Source organism: Arthroderma uncinatum, assembly GCF_011692745.1.
Source record: "Arthroderma uncinatum strain CBS 119779 chromosome Unknown scaffold1, whole genome shotgun sequence".
Classification (NCBI taxonomy): Eukaryota; Fungi; Ascomycota; class Eurotiomycetes; order Onygenales; family Arthrodermataceae; genus Arthroderma; species Arthroderma uncinatum.
In genome coordinates, this window is record NW_022983863.1 from 1,334,382 (window position 1) to 1,354,467 (window position 20,086).

Sequence of the window (20,086 nt, forward strand, 5' to 3'; positions counted from 1 at the left end):
GTTAGAACTAGAGATAAGAGAACTACTATTAAGATCTATAAGCCTAATACTTATAAAGGAGACTACGCTAAACTAAAACACTTCTTAAAGAAATATAATATCTATCTAGTAACTAAACTAGAAGTTACTAATATAGAAAAAGTTATCTTTATAGAATTCTATATATAAAAGGTAGTAGCAATATAGTTCAAACCATATCTCAAGGACTAGACTAATATTAGAGAATAACCCATACTATATATAGATATACTCAACAGCTACACACATTTTAAATAAGTACTTAGATAATTCTTTGGAGACACTAATAGGAAGAGAACCCTATAATATAAACTATAGAGACTCAGATAAACCAGGGACGCAGCGCAGTACACAGCATAACTATAATAGATCTGTTAAGAACTAGGAATCTATAATGATAAGTAGAAAATGGCTATTTTTAAATAAGGACTAAAACCAGAAACCTAATATAAAACTATCAAGATGGGACTATATAATAATTTTAAATAAATAGTTGAAATGGCAGTACGTATTAATAATCAACTCTATAACCTATAAAATATATAATAAGGAAAGAATACTTTCTAGAAAGTAAACTAATATAAAGGGTTAAATAAATATAATAATTATAGCACTATACTTATAGAATTAGACACTACTAAAAAATAACCTTATAATATTAAGAAAAGCAAAAGATATAGAGATAAGAAGCTATATTTCTACTATAAGAAACTTAGATATATTATAAAAGACTATAGGAAGAAATAAGGGGATACTAAGAAGCACCTTAACGCTACTACTATATCTAAGACTAGTAGCCACGAGAAGGAATAAGGTAGAGGAGGCTACTAAGACTCACAGAACGTCAGACAATACCTTAGGGCAATAAGGAAAGTCACCTATTTATAGCCACCAGAAAACGAACTTAACGACATATATGAATAAGTACCTGATATATAGCAATGACAAGGATGGCAGAAACAGGACGAACGGATCAAACAAGGAAAACAACCAGTGTTGATACAACAGAACACGATGATAGAACAACGAACATATGATCCAGCAACAGGCCCAAACCAAGGAATTGTGACACCAGAACAAACAGACTTAGAAGAAGAAACCAAATCAGAATATAAAGATACACAGGAAATGAACAATTGGGAAAATGAAGCACCACGGATAACGTTCAAAGACAGTCATGAACTACTATGGGAATAAAGAGAGAAATATGATAACCAGATACCTAATGAACACTAGACAGTGTGTGAAGAAAAAGGACTATGTTTCAGACACAATAAGGAAAAACAAACGGAAGTCAGAGACCTCAGGCACCCATACCACGACGAATATGGGTGGGACTGCCACTACAAATACTATATCTACAAAGAAACATGGAAATCAGGACAAAGATTTCATTATAAAAACTATATGAGATGTCTATCGTGCAGAGACAGCAAGAACATCCACTAGAGGTATTATATAGACAAAGAGTGTCTGGTACACATTGACAAATACTCAGGATGGATAGATGGAAAAAGTGTCAATATAACAGACCAAGAAAACATAATGCCACACGAACGACTGGAAGTCTTATACTAGAAAATAGACAAATAAATCACTATATAGTATGAAGGATATACCACACAGTTTAAAGGAAAAGTGGCAACCAGATATTGGTTGAAGACAACATGACATTTATGAAAATAACTACAGCTCCAAGAGAGTTGAAAGGACTGAGCAATATAGACAACGGAGTACCCGGACGAGGACTTGACAGACAAACTTAGTTGGGAAGAACTGAATAAGGAAATTCAGGCTTTAACTAGTGCTAAAGGACTGTACGACGGAACTCATGATTAATAAACTAAGACAATAGGAAATGGACAATTTTGACAGTCTACAGGACTTAAAACAGGCAGAAGTCTAGCTATAATAAGAGGAAAGAATTACTTAGCGATAGTAGTCTAATTAGTAGGGCTAAACGCGCGAGCACTGATCAATTTAGGAGCTACTAGGAACTTTATAGATCTGGAATTTGTAAAGCAGTCAGGGATTCATACCCAAACGAAAAAGAAACTATACAAGCTGGGAGGACTTAATGAAGATTAGAACCAAAGAATTGATAAGGAAACCAGAGGTATAAAGGTACACATTAAAGGATAGTACAAGGGAACAGAGTGTTTCAACGTGACAAACCTAGGGAGTTACAATATGGTCTTGAGACACCCTTAGTTAGCAAAACATAACCCAACTATTAACTAGAGAGACAGCATATTGTGACTAGATGGTGGAAACCGCTGCTCTGATCAGAAGACTGATACCCTTGCGGCCACCCGCACTAAAAGAAGGGATTAAGGTCAGATACTGGGCAAGACGCCCTAGGTTGAAATAGGAACAACAGGAACTACAAATGATCAATTAACAAAGAAGTAGGAAATGGTTCACTAAACGGAGGAAGCTACTGAAATAGACAAACTATAATAATAGATACCAAAGAAGTATCACGACCTAATTGAGGTATTCAAAGAACGAGAACCATCAGAAAGCTTGCCAGAACATTAGGCATGGGATCATAAGATACCCCTAGTGGAAGGGAAGACGCCTACATACAAACCCATATATAGACTAACTGAGACGGAACTCGAAGCATTACAAAAATACATTGATGACAACTTAGCAAAAGGATACATACAACAATCACAATCACCAGCAGAATACCCAATCATCTTTGTACCAAAGAAAGATAGAAGTCTACAATTATGTGTGGATTACCAACAACTTAACAATATAATAATCAAGAACCAATACCCATTACCACTCATTAATAAGATATAAGATAGGTTTAGAGGAACAACATACTTCACGGTATTGGACATACAAGAAGCCTACTACTAGATACAAATAAAAGAAGGTAAAGAATAGAAAATAGTATTTAGGACATGATTTGGATTATACAAATTCTTGGTTATGCCTTTTAGATTAACCAACGTATTAGCAACATTCTAGGCGCTTATTAACAACGTGCTACGCAAATATTTGGATATATTTATAGTAGTATACCTGGATGACGTCCTGATATTTACTAAAGGAACCTAAGAAGACCACACAGAAAAAGTCAGGCAAGTATTTAAGAAACTTAAAGAGTACAAGCTTTACCTCAAAGTATCAAAGTATGAATTCTATAAATAATCAGTCAAGTTCCTAAGACATATTATGTTAATAGAAGGAATCTAGATAGACCTAGATAAGATCAAAGCCATTATCGATTGGCCTACGCCGACAATAGTCAAAGAAGTACAACAGTTCCACGGACTAGCAAATTATTATTAACAATACATACACAAATTCTTAGTAACAGCAAAACCCCTGATGGACCTATTCAGGAAAGTAAAAGAGTTTATTTGGGGAACCAATAAAGAATAAGTATTCAAAGAACTTAAAGAAAAGTTTAGTCAAGGAGACATATAAATATACTTTGATCTAAATAAAGAGAGTTATCTTAATATAGACGCATCAGACTGTGCGATCAGAGCATGGTTACAACAAAAAGACAACATAGGAAAACTAAGATTGGTTACATACTATGCAAGAACCATAACCCCTACAGAACAGAATTATAATATTTATGACAAAGAATTACTAGCAATTGTTGCAGCATTTAAGAGATGGAAGCAAGAGCTCCAAGGAGCAAGGCATCTGACCACAGTTATCAGCGACTACCAGAATCTGATATACTTTATGACGACCAAGGAACTCACTCATTAACAGTTAAGATAGTATACTGAGGTACTAGCCTACTATAACTTCAAAATATAATATTATAAAGGAATAGAGAACACCTTCGCGGACGCGTTGAGTAGAAGACCAGATTTAATAACAAAGAAAAGAGAATCTAGAGCAATATTGCATCTAGATCCAGATACTAAGGGTATAATCTTAGATTAGTAAGTATTGAGAGCTACTCAAACAGTCACGACCGAGGAAGACACTCTAATAAACGAAATACGAAAAGCAATAATAAAAGATCCCTTATTCAAACAAATCAAGGACAACAACAAAAAATACAAAAAAGAAAACGGAATACTTCTATATCAAGGATTGATATATATACCCAGAGAAGTACAACCACAAATACTAAGAGACAACCACAATGCAAAGGTTGCAGGACATTTCGGAATTAAGAAAACCATAGATCAAATAACGCAGAACTATTATTGGCCAGGCATATAGAGAGAGATTAGATGATATATCCAGGAGTATAAAGTTTGCCAATAAAACAAATCAGAATAACATATGCCATATAGACTCCTACAGCCTATACCATACAAGGAAACAGCATAGAAGTCAATAGCTATGGACTTTATAGTCAAGCTACTGAAGTCAATAGAGCCACAAACGGGCATTCAATATAATTCAATACTTATAGTCATAGATAGACTAATAAAGTATACTTATTTTATACCATTTATCAAAAAGACCACATCACTGGAGACAGCATATATCCTATTACGACATGTCTTTGCAAACAAAGGATTACTAAATGAAATTATATCAGATAGAGACACAAGATTCATATGTAAATTCTGGATAACACTCACTAAAAGAATAGAGATTAAATAGAAAGCCTCAACGGCATATCACCTATAAACAAACAGATAAAGCAAAAGGATGAACCAAATAGTGGAACAGTACCTAAGATGCTATATCAACTATAAACAGGATAATTGGGTTTCACTACTACCAATAGTATAGCTCGCCTATAATAGAGCAAAGAACGCCTTAACAAGCATAACACCTTTCTTTACAAACTATAGAAGAGAAACAGAAATAATAAAAATACTAAGAGAAGGCAAAACACACACCTTAGAAGCAGAGGTTTCAGCAGAACAAATGCGCGAACTCTATAGACACCTATAGTTAGATCTTGAATTCTTGAACTACAGAATGAAACACTACTACAACTAACGGCATATAGAAGCGCCAGACTTTAAGAAGGGGGAAAAAGTATTCCTACTTCGATAAAATATCAAGACATTAAGACTAAGCAACAAATTAGATCACAAGAAACTAGAACCATTCAAGATTTTGGAAAAAATTGGACAACTTAATTACAAACTCCAACTCCCAGAACATATGCAAATACACCCAACATTTCACGTCTCACTAATTAAAAAAGCACCCTAGAACGCCAAACCATACGAACCAGAAATACAACCAGAAAATCAAGAAAAAGAATATAAAGTTGAAAAGATCCTAGACAAGAAAGTGATTAGTAGACAAACTCACTACTTGATTAAATAGAAAGGATACGACTTCTTAGAAAACACTTATAAGCCAGCTAGATACCTAAAGGATTCACCGCGCCTAGTAAAGGAGTTTCACTAGTGGACTCAGCGTTAGGAAAAGAGACCAGTGGAGCAGGATCTAGGAATGAAGTAAGGTTGGATGAAGAACTTAGTTCACTCAGGAGCCGTTAGAAGTCATGCTCTTGGAGCTTGGCCAGATGACTCTCCTCTTCCTCTAGCTTTTCTAACTCCTCCACGGTCTTGACAGACGATTCAACAAACTTGCTGATATGATTCTGAAGGAACTCGCACTGACAAGCAAGACGATTGAGACAGGCATCAGAATCATTTAATGCTTTTTGAAAGGCTTTGTGAATTTGCTGAGATTCCTCGCAAGCCTCACACTCTTTTAACTCCAACTTTTCCTTTTCACACCAAACTTTGGCCCAGTCAGATGAAGAAGGTACACAATTATGAACATAAGGACAACCCGCACGGATACACTTCAAACACTTTGTGGAATGAGATGACATGACACAGAGGTTGCCATTCTCTAAACAATGAACACAATAGGAAGGCATCGCGACACCAGTTTTCGCAACATTTTCTTTTAGCACATAAGCATGGATGGAGGAAGAATCTTTGGAAGACTTTGGAACATCAGCAACACCCTTAGAACGAGCCATGGCGAGGCATACTCAAGAAAAACACAATAATGAACCAGGGAGAGGGAAACCAACCAGGTTTATATATGCGCGTTGGGATGACTTGTTGAGAAAGGAGGGGATGATGTTACAGACCACCTGCGGCGCAGCCCCAGGATATACACTCATTGGATGGGAGGATCATGAGCCAGACCTTGAGGGCACCAGTCACGTGACCAATAGCGATAGGACCAATAGGATGGGCTTGGCAGCTTCTTATTAATACTATCACAATAACCAATAGGAGTGATAGGAACCCCTTGGTGGAGAACTATCATACCTATTACTAGATATATACCATGTATATAAAGATACTTATTACCTTAGGATCAAGAGTCTTATACTCGCGATCAAATCAGCTACAGTTTTACTATACTGCTTAATACAAAGCACCATTCTAGTTGTCTTATACTATATTCACTAAATACCCCTTTGCCTATTAACGCAGGTCAACTTTGTCTTTACTACTCATAAGGACCTTTAGCCTTTATCCGACCCAGGCACTGACTAAAGCCACACTTAGAACTAAGGGATAGTCTTACTATAGTATTCTATCTCGCCCTAGTACTAAGCTGTCTCCTATAATGACTCACTTCTAACCCAAGCTTTCTCTAAGACCTTCGTACCTTCTGTCTTACGGCAGGTGTGAACCTCTGATTACCTTTAGGTAATCAAGGAGCGCCGTCAGCTTGTGACATAAAGCGAGCATATAGAGGTTTAGTTAAATAATAAATATAACTTAGATTCAATACTATTAAGAAGCTTAATTTTTTAAATATATATTCTATAGTAAGGATAGAGGCTTTTAAGCCTAAGAATATTTAAAATAGCTTTACTATAACTAGAATTAGTCTATTTAATCTAGATAAAGTAGTCTAAAAGCTTAATATTCAACTTTATATACCTATCCCTCTAGGAAGCTAATTAAGTAACTCTTAATTATCTTAGAGTCTATAAATACCTAGTAACCCTTACTAGTTATATAGATAAATAAATAAGGTTAAGAACCTTTTTAGATAAGACTATATAGAACCCTCTAAGCAATTTAAGGAAGGCTTTAATTAAATTATTAAGGCCTATAAGTATAGGATAGTTACTATAATAATAATAAAGAAGCAATATTAGGATATATTTACTATAAATAAAAAAGAGAAGTAAAAATATATAAGATCTAATTATAGAATTCAATAACTAGAGGGTATTATAAAAGAAGAAGCTTAAAGCCTTATTACCCCCTCTAATTTATCTACTAAATATATAATTAATTAGCCTACTAAAGCTAAACCACTAGCCTTATAACTATAATTACAAGCTTAACCACAATATAGTAATTATAATATTCTTAGATATAGAAGAATAAGATATTCTAATCCTAGTATTATTTAATTTTTAATTTAATACTTTTTTTTTAGTATTAATTATCATATAAAAAGTTGACTAATCTATATATAATCAATTTGGTGGCCGGCTCGCTTAGGTGGCCGGCTCGCATGTGGATTACGTTAGGAAATAATCCGCTTAGTAATTAGATAAATATCACGGGGCTCAGATATAATCTGCAAAATCCAGAAATTAGTCATGGCCAATCAGCTTCCAGGAGATGTCAGATATGTAAAGCGACGTTCATTCAGCAAAGATCTCCATCGCTCATCTCATATTGAGATACATAATCTTGCCAGGCAGTTGGCTAGATCACTAGGAGACTGTGACCCCTGCAGTGGCTTTATATCTGCCTCAAATCAAAAAAAGGAAGCAGTGGTGAAAGGTATAATAGCTGAAGAGCAAGGGAATTGGTACATAGATAGGCTGGCTGGAAAAAGAATTCCAAATGCGAGCTGGAGAATCTGAGATCTAGTGATTAGTTTGACATGAGCTGCGGAGTATATAATTATCGAAAGTTTAATACGTTATATGTATTATTGGGTATCTTGGTCTTCCTGCATTCTAGACTTTAGTATACAAATCAAAAAAAAGGCGAAATCCATGACTCCCATGGCCTTACTTAGCTGGTAGACTTTGGTCCCAGCCCGATTGGTCTAAAGACCAATTGACAGCTTGCTCAACTCCATCTACTATAACTTTCGGGGTATATGTAGGTGTTCCACCACTATAAACCCCACTCTTCACAAGCACCGGGACCCAATTTATACCAACAGCACTGCTATACGAACCAGCACCTCTGATATCGGATTCGGGATTGTCGCCAATCATATAAACCGTCTTAAGAGAAGCGAGGTTATCAGCCTGGAAATTCTTCCTCCTTAGCTGCACCAGTCTCTTCTCGGCAAAATCGTAAGTTAGCTGGTGCGGTTTCCCAATCACGGTCTTCAGTAACTCCACACCCGACGCTGAACCTCCTGTCATCGCGGCCCAAACACCTTCAAGGGCCGCGCAAAATCCTCCTTGTCCAAGCCGAGGTTGGTGATAGCCGGCCGCCCAGAGGAGATCTGGATTAGAGAAGTAGAGTACTGGTTGACCGTCCTGTTGGTAGCCCCTATTCGGAAGATTGTCTCTGTCATTTTTATTAGAGAGCGTCCCAACGATACCATCTCGTGAGAGTAGAAGGTCAATAATAATCTGGATATCAAGGGCCCAGTCTCTCGGATCATTGAATACCAAGATTGCATCAACTTTGAGGCCTTGAGAAGGGTCTACTGGATCTATAGACCTAGCAAGGGGTTGTGTAATTCCTTCATAATAGTTCGTAAAGGTTTTGGAAAAGGGCCAAATGGATGGGTGGGCCATGAAAATGTCACCAGGAGTCAACACAGATTTAAATCCATATCTGCCCATGTAATTAGCAAAAAGGTAACACCGCGAGATGGGCAACGGACTAGTCATACTGTCTCGCAACTTCCCGGCATTTGTCGCCCGATCCACCGACCACCAAGACAGTCTTATTTTCTAATGGCTCCTGATCCTCTTTACCTCCGACAAGTTCTGTGTAGGGTGTGTGGCTTTGAATGATCAATTCAGGGTCAAGCGGTACGCCTAAGCTATCACTCAACTGAGCTATTCTTTCATTTTCGGACATGCCGCCGCCGTTGGTAAGCAGGATAAAAGGAATCCGTTGTTTTTGTAGCAGAGATAGCGATTGTGAAGCACCCGGGAGGGGCCTGGAGGCTCGGAGTAGGACGCCATCTATGCTAACAGCTTATATTAGGGTTTGGATTTCACGAGGAGCATAATGAATAAGGGAGCAGGTCTCACTCAAAAGCAAAAGCAAAATTAGGAACCGCTGAAGGAACTATGGTCGACGTTTTGAACCCCCGTCGGTAGCATGGTGTTGCTGCTGAACGAGTGACAGTCTGCGGCTTCGGGAGCCCAGAAATCCCAACCGGGAAAGGAATGCGTCTCAGCTGCATCGTAAGCCTAGGAAAACGGATTGCACATATATGTACAACTCCCTCAACCACCGGTATACAGCCGCAACATAGCTATCAAAGTGCAACCTTGAAATGTAGATGTCACCGAGAACTGGAGGTCTAAAATACCCCGTGATCTTAACCTCGGCAGGCCCTGAAACTCTCACTGACGATCGATTTTCAGCCCAAATGTAAGCCAAAAAACGATAGAAATGAACGTACCTGAGGCCTACTTAAAGGAAGAGCGAATCTTATGGTAGACACTATTAGGTCAAAAAGGCAATATCACCAAGCAGTTAGTTCGATATTGTACTCTACAGTAACCATCAAGGTGTTTGTACATCGGGGATCGGGATATAGTTATACAATCACGTGAGGCAAACCTCTCCTCGCGGCCTTAACTATGCCCGAACCTATATAAAAAAAATATACAAGGGTCTAAACTCCACCGATGGGAGGAAGCAAGGAGTAAACCCACGGTTTGTGCCCGGCCATACCTGTGGAAGTCTACCCACAATGGTGGCCCAGGATCTCCGGGCCAGAGGGGCGTTTCTCCCTACAGAACTCGTCGTCACCATCCTTTCTTACGCAACTGACGAGGATACGGTGAACGAAAACTGGCAATCTACGCTCTTTTCCTGCTGCTTGGTCTGCCAGCAATGGTATGCCGCCGCCATTCCGTTCCTCTACTCAAAGCCAGTCATCTCTGCGAGAAACTACGACTCCTTTGCTGGAACATTAGATGTCCGTGGCAAAGCCAGACATATACAGGAGCCTCTGGGGAACTTTGTCAAACATCTCGATCTAGGGGCCCTTGCACATAGTGGCAGCAAGAGTGTCACCGCAAGGCTATTGCGAGCATGTAAGGAGGAGCTTGAGGTCTTCGTTGCACCCGCGTCTACATTTTCGTGAGTTCACCCAAAGAATTGTACCGTTCCGGAAGCTCAGCAGTTTTTACCCATTGTTGAGCAATCGATCTCATACTTTGGGGTTATGAGATATTTCTTATTCACAAACCATTCTAAAAATGCAACTACTTATAATCGAAGTAGGACCATTAGTTTAACTCCCATGAGCAAATGCTTAAACCTGAGGATAGTTGATTTATCCGTTCTAATGACGGTGATTCCTTTTCTGAGTATACCACATGCTGTACGCAACCTTCAGAATTTGGAAACCCTGCGATTCCCGCCAGAAATTTCTACCGAGGGTTTACCACAAAGAAACGATGGCCAGGACCGAAAGGCTCCCGTGTACCAGTGGCCGCCGAAATTGAAACGGCTGCAGCTATGGAAGGTGCATCACTCCATTATCCTCGCATATTTCATTTGGCCAGAAACCGTCACCGCTGTGACAATGATAGAATCCGCCCATTATTCCTACAACAATATAGTACAAACACTCATTACCGGAGGCGCTTCCCATAGGCTGCAGCGCGTTAGAATAATAAGTGAACGCCAAACTGACGACATAGCATTCCTCTCCCCGCTATGTTCGCAGATGGAAAGGCTCAAGTTTCTAAGCCTACGAGGCTGTGGCTGTGATCCAGTTTTCTATAAGAGGGTTATTTCAATGTCTCTCACGCCAGCGACCTTGGAAATCCTAGAAATAAGTCCCTTGCCGCTCGAGCACAAACTACGTGTACAGTTGGTAAAGGATCTACAGATGGTATTTTCTATTACGTTCCAGCGCGTTCGGCTATTAGGGATCCCTGCATCTACTATAGATTACGTCCCTGAGTGGTTTGAACTCGAGATGGATAAGGTTCTGATGGAAAATGCCTTGAACTCGGGATACTATGATAAGGATAAACTTGAGAGTGGCGGAATCCAAACTGGTGTATACTATTTCTAGTGGCACAAGAACGATCGCCTGGCGACCAATGCTTCTGAAATGGTGCTTGAGTTGAGGACAAAATCTCCCGCCCACTAGATAGGATGATGAACCATGCAATACACCACCATGGCTACAGGAAGTCAACAATGGCGCCCTGCGGAGGGACTTTTGATAACTGAAACCCAGAACTTCTTTGGAAAATTATATTCGTTGAATTGAAAAAGGAGAACGTTATTGATGACGAGGTGATGGTTGGTTATATTATAAGCGACAAGAATCGAAAACCGCTCAGGTCATCTTTTTGACAAACAGAAGAGGAAGAGAAAGGAGATTCCAAACAGGTCATTACCCATCTAAGCACCAACGTGAATGAGACAAGAACATGGAAAAAGAGGCTGTCAGGTTCATTTCCTGGTAGCTCACGCCACAGATGTTATAAGCGTGGCAGCGACACCCTCTTCTTCTGCCCGGATGGTTATCTTGGTAGTGACGCCAGATTTTGCTGAATATGCCAACCGTACAAGACCTGTGACTCTGCCTCCGGACACGGTCTTGCCGTATAGCTTGAGTGAATGTGTGGAATTGTTAAGGACGACATCGGTACCTTCCAAAGGCTGCAAGGAGAGAGTAGCAATGAGTTGCTCAGTAGCATCTATAGGTTTATACCGGTTAGCAATTGTAGATAGAAGTGGATTGTAAAAATTTAAAAAGAATATCTTACCTGATATGCCCTTCATATTAGATAGCTGTAGGGTCTCACTAGCCTCCTCACCGTTGGCGCCAGTCTGTTCCCAAAGATGGTCGAAGTTACCCGCAAAGGCAGGGACAACATAATCGCTACCGGTGAGCTCAAGGTCCTCCACTTGGTATTCGTCATCATAGCCGGTCTCTTCAGGTTCACCAGTTGTCGGGTCGACCTCCTTGCTGGTAAATTTCAAAATATTTGTGAATGATGTGACAGGGTAGTTGTGTTCGCCGCCAGCTTTCTTGAATGCAACGTACACCAATCCAGGCTCGTTTGGTACCAGTTTCGGGGCAGGGACGATGAAATCCTCTTCCAGTGACTCGTCATCCTCTGAGGGGGTCGCTACGACAGATACATCCTCAAGCACAGTATCTGGGAGTGTGTTTTTAATATCATACTGTACAACGATATGATCCTTAAAGATATGTTTTATAGCGGTAACAACATATTCGGTCTCACGCTCGGTAAGCTCAACAGGCGAAGACGATTTGAGGAGGGTTCCATATTCTTTGAGTTCGGGTATTTGTGAAAGCTCCTCGGCAAATTTCTGAGTTGTTGCTTGGGCTGCGGCTGCACCATCGACGGCCCCATTTTGTTTCGCTTTTGAAGGACCAGCAGTAGGAGCTTTGAGGGTAGGTGTGGCAGATGTAAGTTTCTTGGTTCTCTCTTCGGCCAGGGCTTGCTCTTGCGAGACGACTGGAATCTTGGACATATCAAATGCGGTCGCGAAGGTTTGTTTGTCCGTTGCAGTAACGTACATAACAAGCTGGTGTTCGAATGTGGATAGGGAGTACATTGAGTCTATTGAGATTAAATTAGTATTACACAATAAGATAGCAAAGGGGGACCATGACGAGTATGCCATACCATTGGCGATGAATCGTTCTGCGATTTCACTATCATCAATTAACCTGAGGTTAAGGGCGGCACGATCGCGAACTTCATCATCGGTATCATCGAGGCATCGTTTGAGGAGCACGACAACGCTTCGTCGTAACTCTGGGTCTTTCTGACCGACGCCAAACTTGGCCAAGGCGGTGACTGCAGCTGCTCTCACGGTTGAATTCTCAAGAACAACCCGGTTGTAAATATAACGGATATATTTGGTAGGGTTAGTGGTCTTTGGGCCTTCTACACCAAGATGATGCAGTATCCTGACTGCCAACTTGGTAAATTCACAGTCTTCAATAAATTCGCAGAGGTGGGAAAGGGCTGTATGCGCCGTTAGCGAAATGATTGCAGAAAAATACGTTGGCAACACAAGGCAATTGTATGCTTACCCTCTTCTTTACTCCCTGGAACAAATTTGATGAGATCAAACATGCTCTCAACGACACTTCTCTTAAATTCGTAACCACCTTCATCCCTGAGGATTCCACTGATAAATGAAAGCATACCAGCCTGTTTGCTTGGGAACTTGAGGCACAGTGTCCGGATTGCTTCCACAATTGTAATCTTGAATTCATCTGTAATATCTGACATAAAACCAGAGATTTGGCTCATGAGGCGATCAACACTGGCTTCATTTCCGGTCTTAAGGAGGGTGGTGATGGCGAATGTAGCAATGGACCTATTAGAGTTGGAGATCAAGGCCTCGATATCTTGGTTGCAAGAGTTGACAACATGTGGCTTGAATGATGCAAAGGTATGTAGTAGTCGGATGGCGGCGAATTTGCTGGTAGTCCGTGGAGAGGACAAGTACAATTGTAAGACGTTGATGGCTTGAGCGGCTTCAGCATCAGTGACATCTTTCATCTCACTAATCGCCTTGGCTGCTTCGAATATAACCATTTCATGCTTTCCTCTCAGCCAGCTTTCGAGCATCTGCATCATAGGTTTCCGTAGACTAATGTCCTCATCGGCCAATTTTGCCGCAAGCCTCACCAGGAGAACGATTGCAGGGGGGCTCTTGACGGCACCGGCGCCGTATTGCTGAACCATCTTCACCATTGCCATCCGGTCATGGGCTCGAATCTGGCAAAGAAGGCCAATTGCATGATATTGGGTCATGTAATTGGTTTGTGACATGGAATGGCGCTGTCCCGAGGAAGTGAAGCCAAGGAGACCACCAGATTGTTTCCCGGACGAAGCAGCTTCCTGGGTTTCGCTCTGCCATCTCCGAACAATATCCTTCGCGATTGGGAGAAGGTGATATGCAGATACCAAAGCGGCGGAGGAAACCGAGGGTGTTTTGTCCACAATGGCAGTTTTAATCAGTCGTTCGATACCTTGGACTGTCGTGGCCTAAGATAAACACAAAGAAAATAAGCATATTAGTCGGAGAATGAAATAGAGTCAGATCTGCGAACTACATACGTCTATTATGCGGCACAGGGCTCTGATGGCGTTTGCTCGGTAGAGGACATCGCTGCCAACGGACGTGTCCTTCATAATTATAGATGTAGACATGATGACATCTTGGGCGGTATTGGAGAGCTCCTTCAAGATAAGGTATACCATCTGTCGCAGGGAAGGGTCCTTATTCTGAAAGAGCTTCGAGATCCCGAAGAAGAGCGTAGTAGCTTCATCTGTGGGGAATCTCTCACCGGTGAACATTAAAACAGCGAGCTTCGTTAACAGCGTCCGGCATCTTCGCGGTGATATCGGGGATGAATTGAATAACCGGGCTATTTAGGCGCAGGTAAGAAGAGGAATTAGCAGGCCCATCGCCAAATGACATGGACGGGGGGTTTATACCACCCCCAAAAGGGTAATATGGTAAACCAGACTGACGCACCATCCTGAAAAACCGACGTCCTATCCAACTTCATCATCGTCTGGTCTGCGTCCTCGTCCTTCTTTATGTAGCTCATATTGCCAGTCTATCGATCGCAGAGGGCGTGGAAGTCGAGTGAACGGTCGACGAGCGTCTTCGTGGGCGGACGATATACTCAAGACCAAGGTGTCCACAGCACTAACAATTTCCCTTCTTGATCGATTGCCGCGTTGATGTTCACTCGCTGACTCAGCTTTTAATGCGTGACCACATTAAAGTGACTGTTATCTCAACCGTAATCCTCTTGGCATCATTTACTTGGCTTATGTAATAGGGTGAAATCTATTCCTCTGTTGTCAAATATATCGTAGTCCCGTGGATACTTTCTTCCACGTGATGCGCGACTCGATAAAGGAGGCGAGAGCATCTTGATATCTATCTCCCTTTGATATAGGGAACTTTTAGGTGCATCTACAGTGAACGGTAGTTAAAGGTGCATCAGGGCATCGGGGCACCTCCTGTGTGCCAGGGCACAATAACTACTACATACTCTATCACATAAACAGTCGTGTACTTGCAAAAAGGAAGGCAAATTAAAGATACCTAGCCGTGACGATGATTAATTCACGTCAATTCAATGGCTGCTACGCTTCTCTCCTTTGATATTATCCCAAGATATCTCCTCAATGGCTCTACTGTGGCTTGCTGGGCTATCTATCTATATATTTATAGGGTAAAGGACGTTTTGTATATATGGGGGGGTAACCGAGTCAAACAAGACAAACAGTCCGTCTTAGGTAATATTTAGAGGCACCAGCATTCTGATGACCTCACTATCTCGACTTTCGATAAGCAGCAACAAATTCGATTGAAAGGGGATAGAGACGGGACGACTTTGAGAAGCGGTTTATTCACTTGCTATACTTCAAAATGGACATGCCTGTGAATGTACCCGTTGATGACCCAAACGCAGACACAGAATGGTACGCTTGATCTTCTATAGAACGATCCTATTTTGTCCCGCACCGCATCTAGAAATTATGACGAGTGCTAACGGCGATCCAGGAACGATATCCTCCGGAAACATGGAGTTATACCCGAAAAGCCTCCATCCCCTACACCGATTATACAAGAAGCGATTGAAAAAGCTCGCCAGTTAGAGCATGAGAACCGACTAGAAGATAAGACGTTGGATGAACTAGATGCCCTTGAAGATGAAGAAGACGAAGAATTCCTAGAAAAATACCGGTACTACCAGGACGACCTCTTTTCTCTGTTAGATTTCAAAGGCAGGCGACTGACATTCATGCTAGACAGAAGCGCTTCGAAGAACTCTCGCGAATACAACAGACCAGCATCCACAACCAAGTCTACCCCCTCCAAAAACCAGATTACTCTCGGGATGTCACCGAGGCATCGTCCAAATACTACGTGATAGTGCACCTTACCTCCTCGCTAGGAAACAACATAGAATCCCGCATACTCACCGACATATGGCGTCAGCTGGCTGCCAAGTACGGCGATATAAAATTCTGCGAGATACGCGCTGACCTGTGTATTGAGGGGTATCCTGAAAAGAACACACCAACGATACTAGCCTACAAGGACGGCGATATTAAAAAACAGATCATCACCCTGAGGGAACTGAACGGGGCACGGACCAGGGCTGAGGATGTGGAGAAGATGCTTGTTGACATGGGCGCGCTGGATGAGCATGATAGCCGGCTAAAGAAGCCGTCTAGTACGCCGAAGCCGGCAGAGAATGATGAAGATTACGACGACTGGGATTGAGCTTAGAAAAGGCTTCTTTTTTGTTTTCTCAACTTTTTGCCTTCCTCTTACTCTTACCTCTTGTGTATGTGTAATATACGATTTTGGTTAGGTAATATCCTGGGGAACAGACAGGGTATGGTCCCTGGAATCGATGATTTATGGTTAAAGGGAATCGATCATGCATGCCATGTAGGTAGTGTGCAGGCATGGGTTGGTGGGAGAATGACCACGCTATTGTACATACTGTTCCTTGTCATTGACAGTCATAGCGTACACCCGATCGCGTCACATGGAAGTCTGCAGTTCGTCTCATCCTTGTTTCAACTGCTGGAAATTGACCGTTTAACCCAACGAATTATACCAAGACTTTAAGATGTCGACATCGTGGCTGGGGGGTTGCGCGGATGCAATGGTGACATCCTGCGAGAGCTGCAGGGTAGATATTCAGGGGTGATGCGGAGTAGCTTGAGGGGAATTGGGGAAAAATTATTCTCCAGCGCAATGCGTAACTCGGAGGCGATCATAACATAGTTCTAGGAGAACGGAGAACGGAGAAAGGAGAAAACAGATGAACAAGTAGGCCTAGAGGATTTGGAATATAAGGAAAGAAAATCAATACATACATAATGGAGAGAGACATATTTTACCTGCCATGAAGTCAAGTGCAAGGAAGTGGACAAAGGAAAAGGAAGATAAAAAAGGGATATCTAAGAAGTTATGTTATGTTATGTCCATGTCCCGCAACACCCATAAATCCAACCAACCAATAAACAAAGCATAAGAAGAAGAAGAGGAAGAAAAGAAGACGCTCAACTTCATAGATCTAAATCAACTCGTCACTGCCAGCCGCAATGCTTTCCTGTATTGCCTTGATAACCTGTGACTCGCCAATGACAGGACCTGTGCCATCGCACTGTGCGTGTCCCTTTAACCGATCATATATATCTTGTACGTCCAGCTTGACGCCCGAATCCGATAGATGGCTGACTATCAGATCCCAGGTGGCCGATGCATCCAGCAGCTTCTCACCGGTAACTTCACACACCTTGACCGCGTGGATGGGCTTTTGATGCTTCTCTTTCTCTGTTGACAAACCGCTGCCGCCGCTGGTGGTGCTGGCGGTACTGCTATAGTCCTTGGGAGAGTATATTAGCGGACCGGTAGTTGTGGGTTCTGGTTCGCGAGCTGGAGAGCCGTGACAGTGTGCAGCCTTTGAAGTTGCGCGAAGGATCTCGTTTTCCGTGGCTACCTTTGCCATCTGGCGCTTTAGAACTTCGTTGTCTTCGAGCAAGCTGGAGAAGTTTTGCTTGTATTCTGTCAATTCTTGTTCGAGGTCGCGAACTCGTCTCTCCTTGCGTTCACGGAACGCTCGTTGGCTAGATGGACAGACAATGTGAGTAATTGCGCGTTTTTCTTCATGAAACGATGCTTAGAAGGGTCGAACGTACGCAGCTCGATTCTGGGCCTTTCTACGGCTCTGTGCAGGGGTCATGTTGGAGTCCTTTTCCTCACTGCTGCTACGAGGGTCCTGTTCGAGGTGGCCATCTTCGCCGTTATCGATGTTCATACTATGCGAGAAGGCATTCGAGTCGATGGAGGTATCATGTTTGATCTCGGCTGCATGAGGGGGAGATATCGATACTTGTCCGGAAGTCACCGGCTCGATGGATTGCCTTGGATAGTGAGCCGACGGTACATTGTTGACTGGGCCATGGGGAGGAGGAGCATGGCTGAATTGATATGGCTCAAATTGCTGGAATGCCGGGTCAAACTGCTGCTGCTCCTGAATATGCATCTATGTCAGTCTGCGGATGATACAGGTCGCACAATAACGACACCGAACGATAATGATAAGAAAAAGCAAGAAGAAGAGAAGAAGAAGAATAAGGAATGGACTCATACAGGCCCTGGCACCATGGCTCGAAACTGGTCTGGCGAGGCATCCTGAGGTGCTTGCTGGCTATAATATGGATACGCTTGCTGGGGAGCAGACGAAAAGTACGGGTACTCCATGGTTGATAAGTTGAACTGGCAGACGACGAGCGAGCTATGTTAATAGGGGAGCAACGAAGAGAAAGACGGCAAAAGAAGAGCAGACAAAGACGAAGAAGAGGCAGCCCGGCGAACGATCGAGTATTTAATACATCTGGATCTTTCTGATATGCAAAGGCTCGGCCGGAGGTGGATTAAAAAGGGTGTGGGGAACAAATACAACGGGGGAATTTCAAGGATTCCAAGAGCGTCAAGGATGATGGGACGATCGTTTGGTTTTTGATATCGACCTGTTCTCTTTTCTTTTTCCTTCTTCTCTGTCCGTCTGTCTGTCTATCTCTTTGCTTCTCTTCTCGCCTCTTTGCTTTTTTCTGGCTTCTGGCTTTCTCCCTCCCTCGCCGTTCGTTCGTACGAGCGTTGGGCAGGGCCAGGAGAAAGATGAATCTCGTGTCCGAACAAGCCACCTTTGCCGCTTATGGTGACGACAATCCGTAGCTAGTGCGAGATAGTCCCCGATAGAGTCAACCTTCATGCCGGCAGTCTTGTCTGGTCTTCAATTTCACTACCCTATCCTGGCAGCTTTTCCCAGGCCGGCCTCAGCGACCCTCAGCGGCCCTCCAGAGACCACCAGCCCACACCAGCTACCAGCCAACGGGCCCCCGTCGCCCCGTTCCTCCATCCTCCCGTCCTTGCTAACGGCGAGCTGCGTACGGATTACGAGCTACGAGCTACGCTGCAGGTCGAGGGAACGTCGGATGAACAAACAAACGAATTGAACGAACGATGGGCCGTCAGTCCCCCCCCCCTGCTCGCGGAAATGCATCCAGAAGGACTGCGGACGAGGGAGCATGCGACGGATTTAACGGCCATTCCACCATCCATGGGCTGGCCTGCAGCGCACTCCATCGCTGCAGCCGCCACATATCCTTGCATCGCCAAGGGCGCCCGTTTCGACACGATGACAGAAACGCCATTCCGGCTCCCTCCTGCTTCTGTCCTGCTCAATTTCCTGTGCAGAAATGCTACTCTGTCGGTTCTCTTGTTTTTTATTTTATTTTTTTATTTTTTTTTCCTTTTCCTCTCTTGTCCGTATTATTTGCTTTTGTCACGCACCTGCGGATACCCCGTTCGGCGAGCAAACCACCCAGGATATACGGTTTATACTTCTCCAAGGTGATCCATCTGCCCATACTCTGTCGGGAAGCTGGCTATCTATATACAGGGCCACAGGAGGAAGATATACATAGTACGCGAGCAGGAGCAGCAGGACGAGACGGTGACGGCCTTCTAGCCCTCTGCTCTGGGGCTCTAAAAGCTCGTATTCTTCCGCTCGTGCACATCGGGTAAATCAAATCGAGCAAAGGCACATCACATCGCACACATTCGCATACTAGGGATCAGTCTCCGCGAAAGCCTATTTTCGCTTCGACGAAACCGAGACGCAGGAGAGCGACTGACGGGCAGATAAGATGGACGGATAGGCGACTAGTATGATCAGGGGTGTCGACTTCGCTCGCTTGCTTGCTTTTCTCAACCTGTCGAGGCTGCGTTCTAGAACTGAATAGGTATAATAGTTCTTGTCCGTGAGTGTTTGTCGTGGCGAGGAGGGCCTTTTACGGTTATGGTTATGGTTATGGGGCCAGCAAGCACCGACCGGCCGCACATCCACGGAT

At 42.8% G+C, this 20,086-nt stretch overlaps 4 protein-coding genes across 4 annotated transcripts; 2 read left to right on the plus strand and 2 right to left on the minus strand.

Annotated features, from left to right (window-relative positions):
* Positions 1–9,867: 9,867 nt before the first annotated feature.
* On the plus strand, positions 9,868–10,263 carry GIQ15_00410 (F-box domain-containing protein; the record flags this gene model as incomplete). The annotated part of the gene is made up of 1 exon (XM_033547827.1): positions 9,868–10,263. The coding sequence occupies one exon, from the start codon at positions 9,868–9,870 to the stop codon at positions 10,261–10,263; it is 396 nt and encodes a 131-aa protein (XP_033408778.1).
* Positions 10,264–11,606: 1,343 nt separating this feature from the next.
* GIQ15_00411 (coatomer subunit gamma) lies at positions 11,607–14,488 on the minus strand (the record flags this gene model as incomplete). Its single annotated transcript, XM_033547828.1, has 5 exons — positions 11,607–11,839; positions 11,909–12,733; positions 12,800–13,144; positions 13,213–14,176; positions 14,249–14,488. 5 exons carry the CDS (start codon positions 14,486–14,488, stop codon positions 11,607–11,609), a joined length of 2,607 nt encoding a protein of 868 aa, XP_033408779.1.
* Positions 14,489–15,578: 1,090 nt separating this feature from the next.
* Positions 15,579–16,439, plus strand: GIQ15_00412 (phosducin family protein; the record flags this gene model as incomplete). Its single annotated transcript, XM_033547829.1, has 3 exons — positions 15,579–15,631; positions 15,714–15,896; positions 15,962–16,439. 3 exons carry the CDS (start codon positions 15,579–15,581, stop codon positions 16,437–16,439), a joined length of 714 nt encoding a protein of 237 aa, XP_033408780.1.
* An 805-nt stretch (positions 16,440–17,244) lies between these two features.
* On the minus strand, positions 17,245–18,434 carry GIQ15_00413 (uncharacterized protein; the record flags this gene model as incomplete). Its single annotated transcript, XM_033547830.1, has 3 exons — positions 17,245–17,797; positions 17,870–18,204; positions 18,324–18,434. 3 exons carry the CDS (start codon positions 18,432–18,434, stop codon positions 17,245–17,247), a joined length of 999 nt encoding a protein of 332 aa, XP_033408781.1.
* Between the last annotated feature and the right edge of the window lie 1,652 nt (positions 18,435–20,086).